Source organism: Tympanuchus pallidicinctus, unplaced genomic scaffold (assembly GCF_026119805.1).
Source record: "Tympanuchus pallidicinctus isolate F22 unplaced genomic scaffold, pur_lepc_1.0 scaffold10, whole genome shotgun sequence".
NCBI lineage: Eukaryota > Metazoa > Chordata > Aves > Galliformes > Phasianidae > Tympanuchus > Tympanuchus pallidicinctus.
The window spans coordinates 23,685,474-23,703,357 of NW_026294619.1; the positions used below are offsets into that span (position 1 = coordinate 23,685,474).

A 17,884-nucleotide genomic window follows, 5' to 3' on the forward strand; every position below is an offset into this window, starting at 1 on the left:
CTCCTTCCACAAACCATCCAAAGCATCCTTTTTGGCAGGCTTTGGTGATGTAGAAAAGCAGGAGTACTCGAACCAACGGAAAGTCATACCGTTATTTTTTTCATACTTGAGGAAGAAAAAAAATTAAAAAAAGAAAACACCAAACCCAGACCGCTGAGGGCAGAGTCTTACAGAAGAACTTCATTGCATAAACTCTACCACATGTCTACTACAGCAATGTCCCGTAACGACCTCTGGCGATGCAATTAATTAGTGAGTAGGCAGGGAGCGAGGCGCAGCTCCGTGTGGCTCAGGCTGGTGGGTTCTGACCCATGGCTGGTTGGGACACTCATGTCTCACTGCAGGGCAGGATTCTGCATCCCCTCACCAGCAGCCCAGCTCACTCCACTTCTGCAGCTCTGTTTGCCTGTGGTTTCCATTTGCGCCCTACCCTCGAACCACAGAGCAGCAGCCAGCTTCCAGAGCAGCAGAGCTGGCCTGTTGTGCTGGAAATAGCCCGTCAACCCCCTCAGTAAGGAAGTCTCATGTGCTTTTACGCTGCCCTGTATGGGCTTGCTAGCAGCTAAGCAGGTTCACCGGGGGACTAATATAGGCTGGGGAACAGTCAGCTTACAGAACACATCTCTCCCTGAGAGGGGCTGTGTGCGACGAGCTCAATGGGAGAGGACACAGTGTCATCTCCCAAGGGAAACAAGGAAGATAGCTTCAGATCTGCCAAACCACTGCCTCTCTGATCTGGCAGCAGTCCCAGTGCCATGCTGAAATGGATGGCCTCACAGGGAAGAGGAGACACACCAACACATACACGACATGTTGGCTTTCCAGCTCCACTTCCACCCCAGCAGCTGTTCATCTGGGTGCTAGTCCGTGGGCCGCAGCACTACCCAACCACAGGGACAAGGATGAGGGCAGGCAGCAGCCACCAGGCCAAGCGCGTGCTGGACAGCGGCCGCATTGCCACCGCCCCATGAAGTGCCGTGCCCGGGATGCCGGGCCCTGGTTGATGCTTACCTCGCGGGTGAAGAGGATGGCGGCGTCGTAGTGCTCGTCGTGATCGTCGTCGAGGCGGTTGTGCTGGTGCTGCCACTTGCAGAAGTTCTTGAGGGTGGTGGCGGCGTTGCGGTTGACCTCCAGCCCCTTCTCCTTCTCGCCTAGAACCACAACCTTCACAACGGCCAGCCGCACGTGGTTCTCCAGGCTGGCGTGCGCGTAGAGCCGCGAGGCGATGGAGGCCAAGGTGAGCAGGTAGTGCTGCAGCCCCTTTCCGTACTTGCGCGCCATGGACGCATCGGCCACCAGCAGCAGCTCCACCTGCCGGGCCCGCGACACCGAGCGACGCCGCCGCCGCCTCCGCCGCCCGCTCTCAGGCGCCGCCGCCGCGCCGGCCGGACCGCGGGTCTCACAGCTGGGGCGGGCCGGCAGCGTCTCGAAGCTGAAGCGCTCCCTGCGGAAGAAGTGTGGGGCGCGGGCTGGGCCTTCGCCGTAGATCCGCTGGCCGCCCTCCTCTTCCTCGTCTTCCTCCTCCCCGCCGCGCCGTGCCGGCTTCACGGTGTAGCGGGCGCGTCCGACGGCGAAGAAGCCGTCGAGGCCGCCGCAGAGGTTGAAGACGGCCAAGGAGCGCGGGCTGCCATCCACCGTGCCGCGGTAGTAGCAGCGCGACGGCCCGCCGTTCCGCGGCGCCCCCGGCGCCTCGTCGCGCTCCAGGTCGAGGAGGAAGCGGCGGCCGCCGGCGTAGAGCACGAAGCCCGCCCTGCCGCCCCCCGCGTAGGTCGGGTCGAGGCGCCGAACGACGCCGCTGGCCCCGCGGGGCGGCCCCGGGGGAGGGCCGGGCCGGGGCGGCGGCGGCGTTGGGGCGGCCCCGAGGGGCGGCGGCGGTGCTCCGGCAGCGGCAGGTGGCGGCGGATGGGCCGGGGCGAGGGGCAGGAGGGCGGCCAGCAGCAGGGAGAGCGGCGCGGGGAGCATGTCCCCGGCAGCAGGGATAAGCGGCGGTGATGGTCACGGAGGACGGGGAGCGAGGGGAAGGAGCCGGGCGGCGGAGTGCAGAGGGGAAGGAGAGAGGGGAGAAGGAGGGGGTGGAAAAACGAAGGAGAAGAAAGTTCTGCCTCCTGAGCGCGAGTCAAGTGTGAGCGGGAGAGGGAAGGATGTCAACAAAAGCCGCTCGCGTGTGAACTTTGTGTTTCTCTGCAGGGAAGAGTCAGGAGCACATGGAAGGAGAGAGAGAGAGGCGAAAATCGCAAATCCCCGCTGCTGGGGAGGCGGAGGGGGGAGAGAGGGGAAGGAGGAGAGAGGCTCGGAGCCGGCGTGCAGAGAAGTTTGAGCGCTTCCCGCTCCTCTTGCACTTCTCTGCTGGAGTCAGCGGCTCATCCCCATCAGCGGCAGCAGCGGGACGAGGGCAGCTCTGCTGCGGCTCCGCGCTCCCCGGCTCCGGCGGCTCCTTCCTTCCTCTGCTCCCTTCGGTTTGGAAGAAGGAGGAGAAGGGGAGAGGAGAAATTCAGGCACCAAACACCGCTTCGATCGTCTCCGGTGTGATGATGGTTAAAAAGAGAAAGAAAAAAAAAAAAAAAAGCAAAAAAAAAAAAAAAAAAAAAAAAAAAAGCCAAAGAAGCGGAAAACGTCCTGGATTTTGGTGCGAGCCCCCTCTTCCCCTTCTCCTTTCTGTTGTTGTTGTTGTTATCCCCAGTCTGCCGATGTGAACAAGAGGAGAAGGGAGAGAAATGTGAAGATGAGAGGAGGTGGAACAATGAATTTATAGCGGAATGCCATCCTGCAATGGCAATTTCAACAATTCGTCACTGCAGGCTGCCTCTTAAAGGGAGAGCTTCAAAACCACCACTCCCACACTTCCTTCTCATTTAATCAGACAGAGAAACTTGAGGGGCGGGAGGAGGAGAAAGGAGAGAGAGGGAGCGAGGGAGAGGGAGGCAGGAGGGAGGAAGCCGGGGAGGGGAGAGACCGGCAGAAAATATTTGTGTCTGAAAAACGCCGCGTTTCCTTTGGATCACTTAAAGCCGCAGAGCCGCACGGTGTGCGATACTTCGCGAGCGATCACCTCGCGTTGTGCCAAGTTCCCCCTCCGCTACAGCCCGAGCTGGGAGCTGAGGGGCTCGGAAAAGAGGGAGCGTCCCGCAGCGCTCCGGGAGAGTTCTGGCCCCTCGCTGCCCCTTGCTGCCCGCAGGCTCTGCCCCCGCCCAGGGGTAGCGGCGGCGGCACCGAGCTTCCTCCCTTTGTCCCCGCGGTCCGCAGCCTGTCATTAAGGGTCGGCAAGCTGTCATCTCGCTGCGGCGGGCTGCCATTAGCCCGAGCGCCCGAGGAGGAGGAGAAGGGAGGGCGGGGAAGAGTTAACGCTCTCTGTGACCTTACGAGCGACTTCAGATGCTAGGCTCACCACCCGCTGACCGACACGCGCACCCACGCGCTCGGTCCCCTCTCCTTCCTTCCCCATCCCCGCACCCGACGGGGACACCGCAAAGGGCAGATGTCCGGGTGCACTTTGTCATCGCTCTTTCCACGCTGACACTGCCCGCAGGCAGAGGGGACAGCACAGAAATCCCCGCTGTTTTCTCTTCCTTGTGCCTTTGAGTCCCGCGGAGACGAGTGCCCGGAGCAGGTGCTCTCTGGCTGCGGTACGCACGGAGGGATGCGGCTTCCCCACTTCCTCCCAGCCGCTATCAGCACCGCAGCCCTCCGCGGCACGCACCGAGCGATGCGCACACCGGCACCGCGCAGAGTGGGACAGCGGTGCTGAGCTGCGCAAAGAGCAGCTCAGAGGGAGAGCGTTGGAGGCTGCTCTCGGAGTCCAACGCGCTTCTGTAAAAAACGGGTTAACTCACACCACGAGCGCTTCGCAAATTAATATTCCCGGGTAAATTACACATTAACATATGCCCGATCTGTAATTAGATCGCCCTGAGGTTATGCTTATGAAATATTTAACGTACCGAAGGTTTGCAGGTGTTCTTTATTCTTTTTTTTTTTTTTTTTTCTTTTCCCCATTTTTTTTTTTTTTTTTTCCGGAAACAAGGAGACATGCAAACAAAAGTTCATTGCTCAGATTCCCCTTGCTTGTTTTTCTGCACTTCAGCAGTTTGCCGTCACCAAAAATTCTTCACCGGAGTTGGCCAATTCCAAAATTCAGTCCTATATCTGGGAGGTCACTTGACATTTTTTGGGCATCAATCCAGAACTCTTCAACATTTTTTCAAATTTAAATATTTTCTCGGTTATTTTAAAGTAGCTATGAAGTTAAAACAGTTGATTTTATTTTTTTAAAAGGGGGAGAGAAGTGTAAGGCATGTTTTGATGAAAAGAAGAACCTGTAATTCATCTCTTGCTCTTTCTTGGATGGCTTTTACTTTTCCTTTGAGCCTCATGGATATCTCTTCAGTGACAACAGTATTTTTATTGACTTCAATGAGACCTGATCAAGCCCTGGATTCACATATATGTCTGCATCCAAACTCCCAAATGCCTTTGGGAGTTGTGCTAAGGATGAGATCTAGGATAAGGAATGTAGCTTGGATAGCAACATCAGAAACTCTCATTAAAAAAGCGTTAGTTTGTCCATGAATAGGCATATAGCACACAAGAGGCTGGTGTAATGTTCTCCTCTGCTACAGCGTAATTCCAAATGTCCAGCTAGATAGCCTAGGAAATAGAGAAATGCTTAGAATGGTCAGTGGTAATTGAGTGGTGCACCTCAGTGCTTGCCTGTTGTCTTGTCCTTGATTTCCCAAATGAGACAAAAAAGCTGGCCAAACGTCTGCAATGCTGCGTTTCACTAGGCAAGGATGTAGGCTTTCCAAGAAGATGCAAATTAACCTGTTCAGATTACCCTGTGGATTTTGAAGTCTTTCCTGTATAGATTTCAAAACTGTAGTAACTCATTAGTGCAAGAGTGGAAAGTTAGGTCAATCATGCCTCGTCTAACAAGAGGAAACCTCTTCTAGCTCAAGAATCTTGAAGGATAAATCACTTAAACAAGTTGTCTTCTTTTTCCTCCCAAGTTTGCCCTTTTAGACCCTTTTTACAGTTACAGCATTCCCTTTAAACAAGAAAGCCTGTTAGCATGTCCCGAGTTGTGGATGGCACTAAATCCTTGTCAAACAGTTCCGACCTGGAAATCAGAAATCTGACCTTTCCCAACTGAGAGATAGAGAGCCACAAATCCTCAATTATCTTTAAGACACAACACGAGTTTTGTGCACTTTGGACCAAATTCAATCCTGATGTAAAAAGATGCAGTCCCCTTGAGTCTCCGGAGCTGCAAGCTGCTTACATTAAGGCTGTACTTCAGCCCTTGGTTTTGTCCATGAGTCTTAACTCTTAATTAAGCTTAATTCTTACTCCTGGAGAATTAATTTCTCTTCAGGATTTGTTGTTTGAGTGTTAGGAATGCCTGATGTTTCTATCTAATTGCACAGTGAGATGAATTGCTATGGGACATACTCATTTTTTTCTATCAAATTGTAGGAAGATTGAATCAAACCCAAGAAATCCACCAAGTATGTTCTAAATTAGCATAAAGAACACAGCCAAAGGGTGGGAACTGGACACAGATTTTGGGAAATTCCTGTCCTTGAATCTACCTGTTGCAACATGCTTCCTAACATGGGGCAGCTTGGTGTCTCCTGAGAATAGAGAGTCTTTGTTTTATGGGACATTTTCAGTCCCATTCAGCAGGATCAAACTCACTTGCAAGAGAAAGCTGTTCAAATCTTAATCTCCCACAAATCCATCAGTGATATTTCACCACCTTTCAAATCCACCACATTTTCTTGGTCTTGTCAGGATTTTTAGCAATCCAGACATTATTATTACTTTGTTCAAGTCTATTAGTTTTAGAGATTTCCTATAGTTATGCATTGAAAACACTGAATACACTTATTTCTCAACCACTCATTATTAAATTAAATACTCATTATAAATCATTTTGCAAACAATGTTTTCAAATGAATATTTTTGGTTAGTTTTCTGGAAAAGTCTAGATATGCCGGTGTTTGAACTAAGCTGTACAGCCTTTGACTCCCACTCTAGAAAAACAGCATAGTCAACACTGCTCCTTACTTTGGACTGTGTGTATTTCTGTGGCTTAAATGCTCTTGGAAACCCATTTAGGATGGAGACCTCCTGGTATTTGTTTTGACTGAGTCTATCTCTTGCTTTTTGACACTGATGTAGGTTTGTGGTTGATAAGTGAGCCAACATCACCATTACTGGTGTATCCTTCCCGCCAGCCTTACCAAATGAGTCGGGAACTGAGTGGTTCTGCACACTGAGCTGACTTCTTCATCTTTCTCATACTGGATGTGACAATGGCAAAGGCAGTAGCAAGAAGCTTTTTCTTAACTGCACATTCTCTCATTTTCAGGGCCGTCAATTCCTCTAAAGAGATTATCTTTTCTAGGGAGCTCAGTTCCAAATTTTTGTAGACCTTAAATTATTTAAGCATCAAATAATGCATACCTCAGAAAAACCCGAACAATTAAAAAGTATTTTCATAATGAAAATGCATAGTGATAACAGACTGGGAGGAGTGCAGCTGCTTTCTGAGAGCAACCCTCAGGAGAAGAACTTGGGGCTTCTAGTGAATGAAAAGTTTGACACAAGCCAGCAGTGTGCCCTTGCAGCCTGGAAGGCCAACTGCATCCTGAGCTGCATCACAAGATCAGTGGCCAGTAGAGCAAGGGAGGAAATTGTTCACCCTCTGCTCTACTCTCGTGAGATTCCACCTGGACTACAGCGTTTAGCTCTGGGGCCCCCAGCACAGGAAAGATGTGGAGCTGTTGGAATGGATCCAGAGGAGGGCATGAAGATGATTGGAGGGCTGGAGCATCTCTGCTGTGAAGAAAGGCTGAGGGAGCTGGGCTTGTTTAGCCTGGAAAAGAGAAGGCTCTGCGGAGACATCATTGTGACCTTCCGGTACTTGAGGGGATCTTACAAGCAGTGGAGGGACTAACTTTATGCATGGATAGATAGTGATAGCACAATGGGGAATGGCTTTAAACTAAAATAAGAGAAATTTAGGTTAGGTATTAGGGGGAAATTCTTTCCTCAGAGGGCAGTGAGGTGCTGGCACAGCTGCCCAGAGAAGCTGTGGTGCCCCATCCCTGGAGCCTCTCAAGGCCAGGTTGGATGGGGCCCTGGGCAGCCTGAGCTGGTGGTGGGCAGCCCTGCCCAGGACAGGGGTTGAGGTGGGTGGGCTTTGAGCTCCCTTTCAGCCTAAGCCATTCTGTGATTCTATAGTTCTACGACTCTGTGAAAAGACACAGACTGGTGTTCTCATGTGTGTGAGCTCCTGAGTGGCATTATCCAGATCATACCTTCATGTCCCTGACAGGCTATACTGCTTATGACCATAACCATGGTTGCTTTAACTGTGCAGTTTTACAGTAAAAAAATGTCTTCAATTACAATAAAATAATTAACTTTAAGTAGTTGTATTTAGCAATAAATGTCTTTTTTTTTTCTTTTCTTTTTTTTTTTTCTTCTTTAGTGTGAAACTGTGTAGCTTTAAGGTAAAATGTTTTACTTGCTTCTTTATGGTCAATGACATCTTCAACTACAGCCATGTGGGAGTGAAGGAGACGCCTTTGGCTTGGGGATTATGTTTTTATAAGTGGCATGTGTAAGTAATGTATCAAGTACAGAACAGTTCCAGTCGGCTAAAAACTTTTCATTTGACATCAGCTTCATTCTTCTGTAAAGACTAAGGAGGCAGCCATAAGGGTTGTTAAAACTGGGTTGGGCATACTTTAAATAGTGGTATTGTTTCAGTGTAACAACACAAGAATATTTGAATTCATGGGTACAGTATCGACACAAAAAAGGGAACTGTCTGGGGCCTCTGGCTGGAAATCAAATTGTTAGGTTATCCACTTATGAGGGAGGAAAAGAAGGAGCTAGTGAGATTTCTGTAAGATTAATTATATATAAAAATGTGTTACATAACAGAAGTGTATCTCTTGCCTTCACAGCAGGATCCAGAGGAGGAGCATGTTTGCTGATCAAAAGGAGCTGTGACAAAGTCCAGTCAGGAGGAAAAGAAGACACAAATGACAAATTATATTTCCTAGGTGGTATGGGGTCCCTCACCTTCCTATAACTGATGTAGTGAGTGAACTCACATAAACCATAACATAAATGAATGATTGTGACCATTGAACCTACCATGAATGTTGCTTAAAAACACATGTTGGGTGGAGGTAGCATTCTGCAGAAAGTATCAGATGTTAGTATAGTATCAGACTATTCTTTTTTTTTTTTTTTTCCTTCTTTTCCTGAACAGCAGCAAAATAATCAGAAGAATGGTAAGATGTTAAACTTTCCTTATAAAAAAGTGACACTTGCTATAAAAAAAACCCATGAGAGTGCAAGATACGCACATGATGTATTCTACAGCTGTTTCTTCAGAAGACTAGAAGGCCTGAAAAAGTCTGGAGTCTAGTTCATATGAAGAGCAGCAGACATTTAATTAATGTCAGACCTAGAATTTTACAGCCAATATGTGGTCTCTGAACATCTCTGCTCTAGTTAACAGAACATCTGTAGTAGAAAAACAGAACTTAAATAAATCTGAGTATACTCATACTACTCTAAACCTTACCCCCTTTCTATCATTATTCCTTTAAATATTTTTCCACAGATTTATATGTTCAGCTTCTCCTCCCCTCTCTGCTTTAATGAGCTGTGTCTAAACAAAACTCAATTCAGTATCAATTTACCAGGCCAACAACCATCCCCTCCCCTCTACCCAAATCTTGTTCATTCTTTTTTTTGTGCGTAGGCTGCATATATACTCCTGTATGTGTCCTGAAATAGCTGGGTCTGTAATACGGAGGCAATTATAATAAAATAAATGTCTGAAATCTGAAATAAGGTGGTTTTTGTTTTTTTTTTTTAAATATATATTTTAAATATATATATAAATTAATCAAGTTCTCAGTTAATGCAGATTGGGATGGTTCCATGTGGGCAAACTGTTAGAGGCAGCCTTATGAATTCACACACCTATAAATGATATTCCAGTACTGTAGGTGGAATATCTTTTTCCATGTCATTTGAGGCATAAACCAGAAAATGTACTTACCTAGACTTCAAAGTTAAAACTGAAAGGGAGATTAAAGAGAAATTTAAAACAAACATTCAATTGCCAGATCTCACCTGGCATTAATACACACACGGCACCACTTAAGATATCAAGTTCTGGTTGCCGTGTGCACAGATTTTTCCATCTAAATCCTGGTTGCCCTGAACACGGGGAAAGAGAATTTTAGCAGGTTTTCTGAAGCAGAAATTGTTGGGAGCACTGTCAGGTGGCACCTCCTGTTACTCGTCCTCACTCAAAATACAATATCTGCCACAATAGGAAAGGTTGGAGAGCCTGCTTCTTCTCCCACAGACATGTTTTTTAACAGCAACCCACATGTAAGAGCATTTTGTGAGCTTTGTTTTGCCCTTTGTCTGAGAAGGCACAAAAAGGTGCGCATGGTGCATCTGCGGTAGGGCCATGAATGTGCTTTGGAGTTACTCTCCCACTCATTTTCGCTCACTGTGCTCCGATGTTTACTAAGTAGAGAACACAAATGGGATTTCTCTGGGATAAAACTAAACCAGATGGTATGCTTTGCTGGGTGTGCAAGGTGCAGGACTATTCTAGATCCAGCCTAGAGTCCACCTATCCTCCTGCTCTGTGCTGCTCCTCCTCCAACTGCACTCCTTGCAAAAGCAAATAGTCACACTGCTACTGTTGAGGAACACCAGAAGGATGCAAACAAGCTGCAAGTCAGCCAAATGCTACACAATATCCCTTCTCTGATCAAATATTTTAGACACTTCTGCAGGCTTGGATGCTTTACAAAAAAAAATTATAAGGGAACACATTTGTAAGAGAGGGAGGTAGTTTTTTGTATATACTTTACAGTCTTTAATGGTGAAAAGCGTACATTTTAATGATTTGCACATATCCTGTAACTCACATACTTCCGCCAAAAGGGCCAGGAGGTCCACGTAACATTTAAATGCTTTGTTCGGTTTATTCTGGGGGCTTAGATGGCTCTCAAGAGGTGCATAAGCCTTATACTGGCCTTGGGTGTAAGGGCACAATTCACCCTGAAAGAAGAGACCTAACATAAGTCTCATCACAGCTGCAATATTCATTTCTGGAATGCACCCAGCAGGTCTTATCCAAGCCACTACAGACAGGCAGTTTGAGTTTTTCCAGTTCCTAATGATTACACAGTATCCTGGAGTCAGTTGGACAATTTCCACCGAGAGTGAAACTCTTTGTATTTAATATCCCCCTAAAATAAAAGCGGTATAAGAGAAGGGCCTCAATCTTTTCTTCTTTTATTGCTTGTGTTGAAAAGGGTTAGCCCACAGGGGTTGGAGCACTGGGCAAAACTACAAAATATGCAGTACATCCTGTCACACCAAAGTGGGCAGATCCCCTCCAGTAGCAACTGGATTGATACAATGGAAGACTTTGTCTAGCTTTCCTGCCCATACAGTGCTATAGCGTGCATGGTATTTCATTATGGTTTCCATTTCAGGAAGTGAAATGGTGGAAATCCCTAAGTATCATGACTCCATTTTCACCATTGCTCCAGGGGGATCGGGGGTGGGGTGTAAAAGGAGTGGGCAAATCTCACTGGAGCTGTTATACACGATACTGTAATGTACAGCAGGAAATTATTTCCCACTCTGCTGGACACCCAGAATACCAGCAAATGTGAGTCTTGACAACCTTCAGTTGCTATGCAGCAAAGAAATTTTCAGATAAGTAAAAAAAATGGTGTGCCCAGAAGATATCTCATACAGGCAAAGCAAAGAACCTTAATCTTAATTTGGACTGAGCAGCAGGTCCTATCAAAATCCATGTATCATGAACTCCGGCAATAGAAAAATCAGAGCAGCTCTGCTGGACAACAACCATACCTTCACTATGCATCATTCTACAAAATGTCATTCCTACCTCAACTGACCCAGAATAGATTTACAAAGCAGTGTGCAAAAGACATGCACCCATGGAGGCAGCTTACCTTTAAACACAATACAAAAACCAGGATGTTAGAGTAAGGATGACCCAAATATCTGCTCTACTATTTAATCTGAGTTACAGGAAGCTTCAAGACTGTTTCCCAAATTACCAACCCTCTCTCAGAACCCTTCTGTAACTCTGCTCCCCTGTCTGTTATTTTCAGATTTTTTTTCTCTCAAGAGAACATTTTGAAACGTGCATGTCATGGTCCAGATCATAACCACACCAGGCAGCCTCCTTTCCTCCTTGACATTTGCTAGGTTTTATATTCTCCAATATGTACTGAAAAATATGTATAATCAAAGCCCTTGCCAATGAACAGCATGACTTTCTATGGTTCATAAAACTCACCCATCCCCTGTGTAGGAAAACCATTCTCTTACAGATCAGGAGCTCGCTACTTCAAAACACAGAAACCATATGGTGACGTGTTTTAAAACATAACTAAACAAAGTAAGTAACAAAACAAACCTTCTTCTCCTATCCTTTACCCTTCCCAACAAAACCCCACCTTTTTCACCCAGGAGAACTGGCCAGTGCAGTCACCATACATTTTAGTTGCTGTTGCACAAAGAAGGCTGACTATACTGACTATAAGCACCATGTTTGTCTTTCGCATCTGTACATTATCTTGTCATCAGCTTTGCCACCTTCTAATGTGGTCAGTCTGCTATGTTCCAGACAGTGAGAGGGCAGATGGACATTAAAGAAATCTTTGTGCATGTACATCTTTCCCTGCTGTGGCTGGAAAGGTCTTAAAACTGAGAGTCTAGGTGTACATGCAGGAGTGTGCAGACATCGTTTGGAATCGGTGTATGTTTGGGCTTGAGAGTGGCCACATACTCACACCCAGAATAGTCAACTTGATTTACTGTGTAATGATGCCAATGGACTTCTCTGCTTTTGTCCCTAGCTGGAACGGATTTTTTCTAAGAAGATTTCTAACCATGATCTTAATATTTCTAGGGAAAAGATGACAGCTTTTAGTAATAAGGTTAATAAGTAACCTTAACTGCTTAAAAGTCACATCTTTTAGTCTGAATTCATTTAGCTGCTGTGCCCAGTCATTACACTTTGTTAATCTTTTGCCTGTTAGTCTGAAGAATCAGCTACCTTTTCTCCTACAGATAACAGACACATGACTAACCTTTTTTTGGGGGGAGGCTAAAAGGCAATAAAAACCTTGCGCCTACATAAACATTGATTTTTCAAGGCTGTAGTCATTCTCAAGGTCCTCCTCTTAGCCTCCTTCATTTCATCAAAATCCTCTCTAAGCTGGGGCTATTGTATTCGGGTATGGCAATGTGTTTCACACCAGTGTGAATACTCAAACAACTTAGCTTGGTGCAATTCTGTTAGGCAGAGCATCACACTGGGAACTCACATTGGCTCTTAACTGCCTCAGACTCTTCCTCTCTTAAGAGCTTCTTCAGAATCTCTGCTTCTCTGGAGAGCATGTTCCTGTTCTAAGGTCAGGGCTCACCTTCTTTGTGTCCAGATGTATTGCTCTGTTCAGTACTCATTCTTCAGGATCCTAAATTCACTTCAGTTACTAGTCCTTTTTAAAGCTTATACTGTCTCCTGGACTTATTTTATGACTCAATGTCTATTTCTAGGTCACTGATGATAAATATACTAAATTTCATTGTGCCAAGAACAATTGTCTTTGGTATGCAGCAGCAAAGACTTGCTTGATAATGAACTCTTCTTTACAATCACATGTTGAAGTCTATCAGTTTTCAACAGTCAACATTTGCTGCATATTTTCTATGCGTAGGCATATCCACATGAACCACAGTGAGTAACAACACTGTTATAAGGCTGATTAATAGGTTTCTGTCTTACAGTGACTTTCTTCTTCTATTTGTCTGTCTGCTGGAGCATTAGTGATTCAGGCCCATGGCTGCTGTTTTGAATATTGCTGCTGGGGTCCCACTGAGCAAAGTCAAGCTTCCTGAGTAGCACTGACGGAGACGTGACCTCATCCCATGTCTGTTTTGTCTGCTCATACTTACATGCTTCTACTGATAGGGTTCAAACAGAGCCTCTCTCCTTCCCATACCTCAGAGACACCAGAATAACCCATCCTTTCCTTTCTGCATCTTCTGAATAACTCTTCATAATTTTTCATTGCAGGTTTTTCTTTTAGAAGGTCTGTCTACACTGTTGTGTGATCTTCAATTCATCACTCCACTCATCTACTGAACTTAGACCAATTTCTAATGAAGAGCAATATAGCCTTCTCACTTCCTGCTACATTTCAAGAGTTAAGGGGAAAACATTTGGTGGTAGAAGGAAAATTTCTTATTCTCAATAAAAGGCCTTAATACACAACACTGTCAATACTGCATTCTCCATTTCTGCTTTCCCTCAGATAGTCAAGGCTGTTTCTAAATCCATATTTTCAGACCTATATGTTCATTAACATCAATACAGAGGAGTTCACATTATAACTGGCCAGGGAATTACGATGCAGCAGAGCCTTGTTCCCAGTCTGTATATGAGGAAACTAATGGCTGCATGAAAATGAGAGGCAGTGACATAAAATACTGTCTGTTCTCTGTTGTATAGGCCCTTGTAGACCTCTGTCCCTTCTCATTTGGCTAAAACTGCTTTAACAAGCACCCAGAACAACTCAGCTCAGTTGCTCTTGATGTTCTGTCCCTGTAAACCCGAAGTGACTCCTTCACATATTTCTCCTGAAGCAGTGACATGCATGTGGCAGAGGCAAAATTCCAAAACAAAGTAAGTAGACACTGCTAGGCCATGAAAGCCACATGAGGTTGGAGCTCTGATGGCTTTCATTATGTTGTGGTGTGAGCACTCTCTATTCACATGGCCCGATGAATTTCAGTAAGCTCAGCCATTATTTTGTGTTTCAGACTATCTGCAGACTTGAAGGCAGAGTGTGTACATGTTTATGCATCTGTATGTGATGCACATCATTTTATTCATCAGTGTTAAAAATGCAAATATCTCTCATTTTCCAACCTCTGTAGTTACACTTTACTGGGATAGCAGGGAAACACTAGAAGAGTTATTGGTCAATAGCTCTTATAGTAAAAGTTAGTAATGTTTCCCAGTAGTAAATGTTGTGGGAAAGACATGAATTCCTTTTAAGCTCTGAATCAGATTTATTTTTTTCCCTCCAATCCTTTCCTCAGATCTGGGGAATTCCAAAAAGAAGGGTTTTCAGACTAAAACCAAAGCTATCTATGTTGTAAATGGAACTGTCAAACTTCTGCTTTTACAATGTGTGATTCAGAGAACTCAGCCACCCACATGCTAGCTGTAACCACAAGAAGCAACACTTCAGAGCATCCTATCTGAGAATCCATCTACACGGACATTTCAGACAGACCCGAGGCTCCTTTTCTTCTGCTTTAAGCTTCTTGGACACAATCCAGGTCTAATTTAGGAGTTCTGCAGACATGTTAGCTCAGTTTTGTGCTTGAGTTAATATCAAAGCTCATACAGTTGTCTGGGTTGAGAAGATGCCTTGTAGGGAAACCTCAGTCCTCAGGTGATACAGAGGCATTTTGTTTCCATGAATATCAGAGGATTTTTACCTCAGAAGAAAAGCACGCAAGGGAGTATGTGTTTCTCTACTTTCTGCTATGTATGTAGAATAGCCTTTCCTCTTGCCCAAGTTTTTTTCTAGAGAACTGATGCATATTCCACACTCAGCTTCAGAGTGGCTCCTTGCACCCTGCAGACTCCCTTGGGAAGCTCAAGAAGCTCCCTAACCACTCCCAGTCCCAGCCCATCTTTCTTTTCCTTTGTACCCAGTCACATCTGGACAAAATCCAGTCCTCCACTGAAGCTTGTACAACTCCTTTCCTAATAATGCACACTTTACTGATAAGAAAAGTAAGTCTTGCATCAGAAGAGAAAACAACCCCAGAAAATACCAGAAAATACCCCTCCGTCCCCCCACCTGAAGTCACGTCTCATACCCAGAAGCAGCGTCAAATACTCTTGGCTCTCAGTCTCTGCAGACAACAAGTTTGCACCTGAATTGTAAGTGAAATATTTTCAGGAAAAAGACATCAGCTCCAAAATATGGTAACAAATCCTTTGTTTAGTTTTGTTGAATCCCATGGTCTTATGTTTTCATCCCTCAATCCTCCTCACCAGAGTAACAAATATCCAGTAATTTGAACATTTGTATGCCCTTCACTAACTCCCAACAATGGTAACTTGTTCCATATTCTCAGTACCATTTGCATTAAACAGTTCTGCCACGTTCCCTCCTTAGTCCCAGTACAGAGAAACAGATGGGTAAACAAAGTAAAGAACAGCCATGTCTCACTGCACTTGGTTGGCTTTATCTTTTTTTTTTTTTTGCTGCTGTTTGTCTTTTTTTTTTTTAAATCTATCCAAACTTTGGGACTAATTAGGTCATTTTAAAATAAGGGAAATTCCTGTAAACCTTTTTTACTTCTTCAAACAAAACAAAACATGGAAGCCTTCTGGATTACAGCATGTAAACTGATGGGAAGATAAGATAGCCTTTGTTTTGTTTGAGGCTTAGAAAGATACCCCAAGTAAAGTTCCTTGTTGGCAGCCTACTTACCTTGCCAAGATGGAATTTGAAGCTATCATTATGCTTTTTTTTTCTTTTTTTTTTTTTTTTCAACACACTTTTGCAGGAGCAGGAGGCAAGTGCTAGTGGGAAGTCATTCTGCATGAAGTTTACTGAACGACTATGAAAATATTTTTTGCTTAAATAACTGCACATAATAATTCCCCTGATTTTTATTTATTTATTTTCTGACAAGTTAGACCTATGGATATCTACATCTGTTACATTATGTTGATACAGCCTATATCTTTGGAAAAACTCGCCCCAAAACAAAAACAAAAGTAATGAATCCTCTGTTCTGTAAATAAGGTGAACTCCAAAAGAATGCTAGGTAGCATTTTAATCAGAGGCTGAGACAGCTGGTATTTTCCTGACTCAGGTGACTGCTTAATGATTATTAGCAGTATCTAGTGGCTGTGAATGTTCAACCTGTATTTGCCTTCCCTTATTTTTCGCTTCTGAGTGCCTCTACTGAAGATAGGAGAGAAACAGCTCAAAAGCCTGGGAGACCTCTGTGACCTTTCAAGTGCATTTGATACACTTCCCTTTCCATCTCTCCCACCTCTATCCAGAATCGTTAAAATGCCACTAACAGGTGCTGCCTCCAGGTTCCCAATTGCCTCTGTCACAGATACATAGTGTTCTCTGCTTGCAGCACCAGTAATGTAGCCTCCTGTTGCCTCGGCCAGAAGGCTTCACTGCTTCTTTTCATCTCCTTTGAATGCCCAGAGGCTGTTTGCCTTCAGCCGTGTACTGCAGGAAGGGGAGGATGGCTGCTGCCAGCTTGAATCCTCTCTTTACCAAGGGACTGGGGAGGGAGCAGGAGCAAGACAGTGCAGGAGTCAAGTCATTGGGGATGGCCAGCAATAGAACAAGGAGCAGTGGCAGAAAGTGGAACACAGGAAGTTCTATACAAACCCAAGGAAGAACTTCTTTACTGTCAGAGTGATGGAGCACTGGAACAGGCTGCCCAGAGAGACTGTAGGGTTTCCTTCTCTGGAGATACTCAAGATATGTCTGGATGCCTACTTGTGCAACCTGCTGTAGGGAACTGCTTTGGTATTGGGGTTGGACCTGATGATCTCCAGAGGTCTCCTCCAACTCCTGCAATTCTGTGATTCTGTGAAGATAGGACCTACTTCTTGTTGGGATTGAAAGTAATTGTAATTTTCTGTAAGACAGAAAAACAAAAAGCTTTCACAATATAGTGAAATTGCTGATGCTTGTCTTCTTTTTTTTTTTTTTTTTTTTTTTTTTTTTTTTTTTTTTAAGAGTGGGGATTTTTCCTGTTTAGCATTAAACCAACAGAAATTCCTCAGTGAAAAATAAATACAGATTTGGTACCTGGCAAGGCAAATTTCTGCTTCTATAGGCTTAACAGACTGCAGCTTTTGGTCTGGAAACTAGAGAACTCTCCAAGCTGAATGCCCACAGCACTGTGTTCATGAAATATGCATTGCCTCTGGAATATATATATAAAAACCCATAGACATTATGGCTTTAGTACTGTGCTTGGTAAACATGCATTTTCAAAAGCTAGCTTTTTATATCCCACCACTGCTATGCTTTTTTGTTGCCAGTTTCTGTACTCTGGCCACCGAATTGTCACAGCAAGAAGCTACATAGATTTAGTAGATAAATATGAAATCAGGCTAATAGCAGGTGAAATCATTCCTAAAAAGACTGGCACTAGGCACGGAGCCTTTGTCACAGCATCTGGGACTCTCGCAGTCACTTGTGGTGTGGTATTGCACCGCAGGAACATTCACATTACTCTGCTTTTCAAGCTAGGCAGATGAAAAAGGCTGGCATTTTAACATCAGGCATTGCAGCCAGACTCAAATGGGAAGTCTAGCCTGGAGAAACAAACTCCTAGAGCCAAGGTGAGGCCAACAGTGAAGCTGCTTTCATTTTAATAGGAATAGAAAGTTACCTCGGCTAGTAGCCAAGTATGGATACATCAGGCTGACCTGGGAACACTGTAACTTCCATTACTGTAAGTTCATTTCCTCCCAAACCTGCTGTCAGGCCTATGAAAGTGGAACAGGCTGGGCTGCAGTCCCGGCCACAGCAGGTGCTGCACCGTAGGTACAGGTGCAGGGCAGCGCTGGTGAGCAGCAACAGGAGGCAATGCTAATGCAGGTAATGATCATCTGGCCTCATTGTTTACCTCTGATAGATCCCTCAGGTATATCATGGGCCTTGTCTTTTGATTTTTTGCTGCATTTGGAGTCAGATTTTTGGCCTTCTGTCCTGTGGATTCA

General features: G+C 45.2%; 1 protein-coding gene across 1 annotated transcript in view; it reads right to left on the reverse strand.

Moving 5' to 3' along the window:
* ADAMTS5 (ADAM metallopeptidase with thrombospondin type 1 motif 5) overlaps positions 1-3,027 on the reverse strand; it is a 47,868-nt gene extending 44,841 nt beyond the window's left edge. Inside the window, exon 1 of the mRNA XM_052666921.1 lies at positions 1,012-3,027. Coding sequence (XP_052522881.1) covers positions 1,012-1,962 — 951 coding nt within the window. The 5' untranslated portion in view covers positions 1,963-3,027. The remainder of the gene's footprint in view (positions 1-1,011) is intronic.
* Between the last annotated feature and the right edge of the window lie 14,857 nt (positions 3,028-17,884).